The sequence below is a fragment of the Sitodiplosis mosellana genome, unplaced genomic scaffold (genome assembly GCF_009176505.1).
Source record: "Sitodiplosis mosellana isolate CC-2019 unplaced genomic scaffold, AAFC_SMos_1.0 Smas_scaffold_6191, whole genome shotgun sequence".
Classification (NCBI taxonomy): Eukaryota; Metazoa; Arthropoda; class Insecta; order Diptera; family Cecidomyiidae; genus Sitodiplosis; species Sitodiplosis mosellana.
The window spans coordinates 6,074,491-6,077,162 of NW_022601432.1; the positions used below are offsets into that span (position 1 = coordinate 6,074,491).

The following is a 2,672-nucleotide window of genomic DNA, read 5'->3' on the forward strand; positions in this document are numbered from 1 at the left end:
GAGAGAGAGAGAGAGAGAGAGAGAGAGAGAGAGAGAGAGAGAGAGAGGGAGAGAGAGAGAGAGAGAGAGAGAGAAAGGGAGAAAAGCGTCGTCATTTTTTAACGCTTTGATAAATGGTTCGATGAATTGCGTAACACAAACATAAGTTGTACAAAAGTTGTGTGAAAGTTGGATAGGATGAAATAAACGTTGATATTCGTTTCGTGGACAGTTGTTTGCCAAATATTTAACGACAATGTGGTGATTTGCTGTATTTCTCTACGTTGGTCATGAATTATGAAATGAAGTGAGTGAATTTTTTCGCTTTTTCATCTAGTACAGTTTCATGCGCACGCAAATGTTCTGCAACGCACACTTTGAGTGAACAAGTGAAAGGGAACGGAAAAACACATACGTACACACATTGTTCTCACTTTTTGATCGTGGTTGCACTTCACTTGGTGTACAATTTTATCGCTTAATATTTAATGGAAAGCGCTGATGAAACTAATTTCAAGAGATGGAAACGTATTTTCAATTTGCGAAAAGAAAAAGTTGTTGACAGTCAATGTGTATGTGTGTGTGTGTGTACTTCGCCTTTACCGCTCCATTGTTCTCGCTCGTAATATTCCAATGGAATAAAAATGAAAATATAAATAAATATTTTATGTTCGTTTATTTCAGTACTTGAGCCAATTCAGTGGGAGTAGCAGGAGCGCAGCGAATGTTTGAACGATATATCGAATGTGGATTTACTGGCAAGTCTATTTGCAATAACAGAAATGGTCGTTAAATTCGAGGTCTTGAGGAACAGAGGATGACGTTCTGAGAAATTGACGAACGTGCACATACACATTCACAGTAAGTGCTCGCTCGCGACATGGATCGTAAAATTATGAATACCGAAACATAAAAACGTATGAACAAGAATTGCAATAGTCAACGAACAGACACGCTCATTTCTCTTCCCAAGAGAGAGGGCCAATATGTTTGTACGCTGTATATCCGCCGAAAATACACTACAATATATATTCACGCTTATTGGACGCCGAATTCAATATATATTCTAGTGTATTTTCGGCATATTCTTCAGCGTGAAACATATTGAAACATATTCAGGCGCCCTCTGATGGCCATGAATGCATTCATTGATTCAATATGTTTCACGCTGAAGAATACACCGAATATACACTAGAATATATATTCAATTCGGCGTCCAATAAGCGCAAGAATATATATTGTAGTGTATTTTTGGCGGATAGACAGTGTAAAAACATATTGGCCGTTTCTCTTGGGTTCTCATTGCACAATATAATCCTTTTTCAAATTAGTTTACATTAAAAGGAATATATGAGAACGTCCAAACAATTGAAACGGCCAAACCAAAAAAAAAAAATAAATAAATCGAACGTGGTAAGCTGGCAGCCATGTGAGAATTTGGAGCACATACATACGCACAGAAAATCAGTGGCCGTTTTGTTTTACATCTTAATTAGTTTTATGTTTCATAGGCTGTGTGAGGATGCATTGTGAAAGTGAACGACGTGTTAAGGATTGGCCAAATTGTACACATGGCAACGCTAGTCAAATGATAAACGTTCTCTCACTCTCTTTTTTCCTCTCGTTCCGCTACACCATGCGGGTAGAGCGTATTTCTTTCTATCGTTCGCTCGCTTTCTCTCCCTCCCTCCGCCCCTCTCTCTCTCTCTCTCTCTCTCTATTTGTATGTTTGTTACTGTTGGTGCGTAAATTTGAACATTCTAGTTTCGCTGGGAGTCTTTTCACTGCTGAAGAGCCAAACTGATGTTTTCTGTCGACACACAATTTCGTTTATTATTTATTCAGATGTTTTAAATCTCTATCCATTTCCAAGTTTATTCGTTGAAAATGGAGGTACCTTTTCATGTTTCGCCCTAAAATGCATGCTTGAATGATTCGCCAAAACATGGACACCATGCAAAAACAATGGACGCATCTAAAATTGTCCGTAAGAACATTAAATATGGGCTAACTTGTCAAATTTTCCCATACACATCAAAGTGTTTTTGGTGGATATGCGTTGAATCATCGTTATAGTAAAAGCTTAAAACATAATCCTAAGATCAACACGAGCATTGAGTAATGCATCACACATTTTCAATGTGTGATGCATAGCCGCTGCAAGTGAATTAAATGAGACGTAAAAATAATCAATTATTTTGGATTGAATTGGGCTTTTGTTCCGTGTCGAAGTCGGCCCCTTATAAGCTTTCCCGAAATGATTCGGTCCAAAATAGCTGAAACAAATGGTAAAATCAAGATGTTTGAATACTCACAGTTCGAACACATCTCCATGGGTAATGACGTTTCGTTACCCTGTAAATTGAAAAGAAAAAGGAAACAAATTACATTCGAGTGAAAATTTTTCGATTCGATTCATTTTGTTTTGCAATCAGGTTGTAAATCGCGTCTATGTACGCAACACCGTACACGAAGGAAGAATATGGATAAAACGATGTGTTTTCGTGCTAATATTTTTTCTTCTTCTGCGACTTTGCCAAAAATCACATGACGAACGGAAGAATTTCAAACGCCGCATTTTTCTACAACAACCTTTTCCACTTTTTTTCTCACTTCTCATGCGATTTTTCTCGTAGCGTGTTGTTCTCGCTTCCTCTCTCTCTCTCTCTCTCTCTCTCTCTCTCTCTCTCTCT

General features: G+C 37.9%; 1 protein-coding gene across 1 annotated transcript in view; it reads right to left on the reverse strand.

Moving 5' to 3' along the window:
- Positions 1 to 2,672, reverse strand: part of LOC129576563 (calcineurin subunit B type 2) — a 46,759-nt gene that overhangs the window by 39,730 nt on the left and 4,357 nt on the right. Inside the window, exon 2 of the mRNA XM_055461807.1 lies at positions 2,295 to 2,334. Coding sequence (XP_055317782.1) covers positions 2,295 to 2,334 — 40 coding nt within the window. The remainder of the gene's footprint in view (positions 1 to 2,294; positions 2,335 to 2,672) is intronic.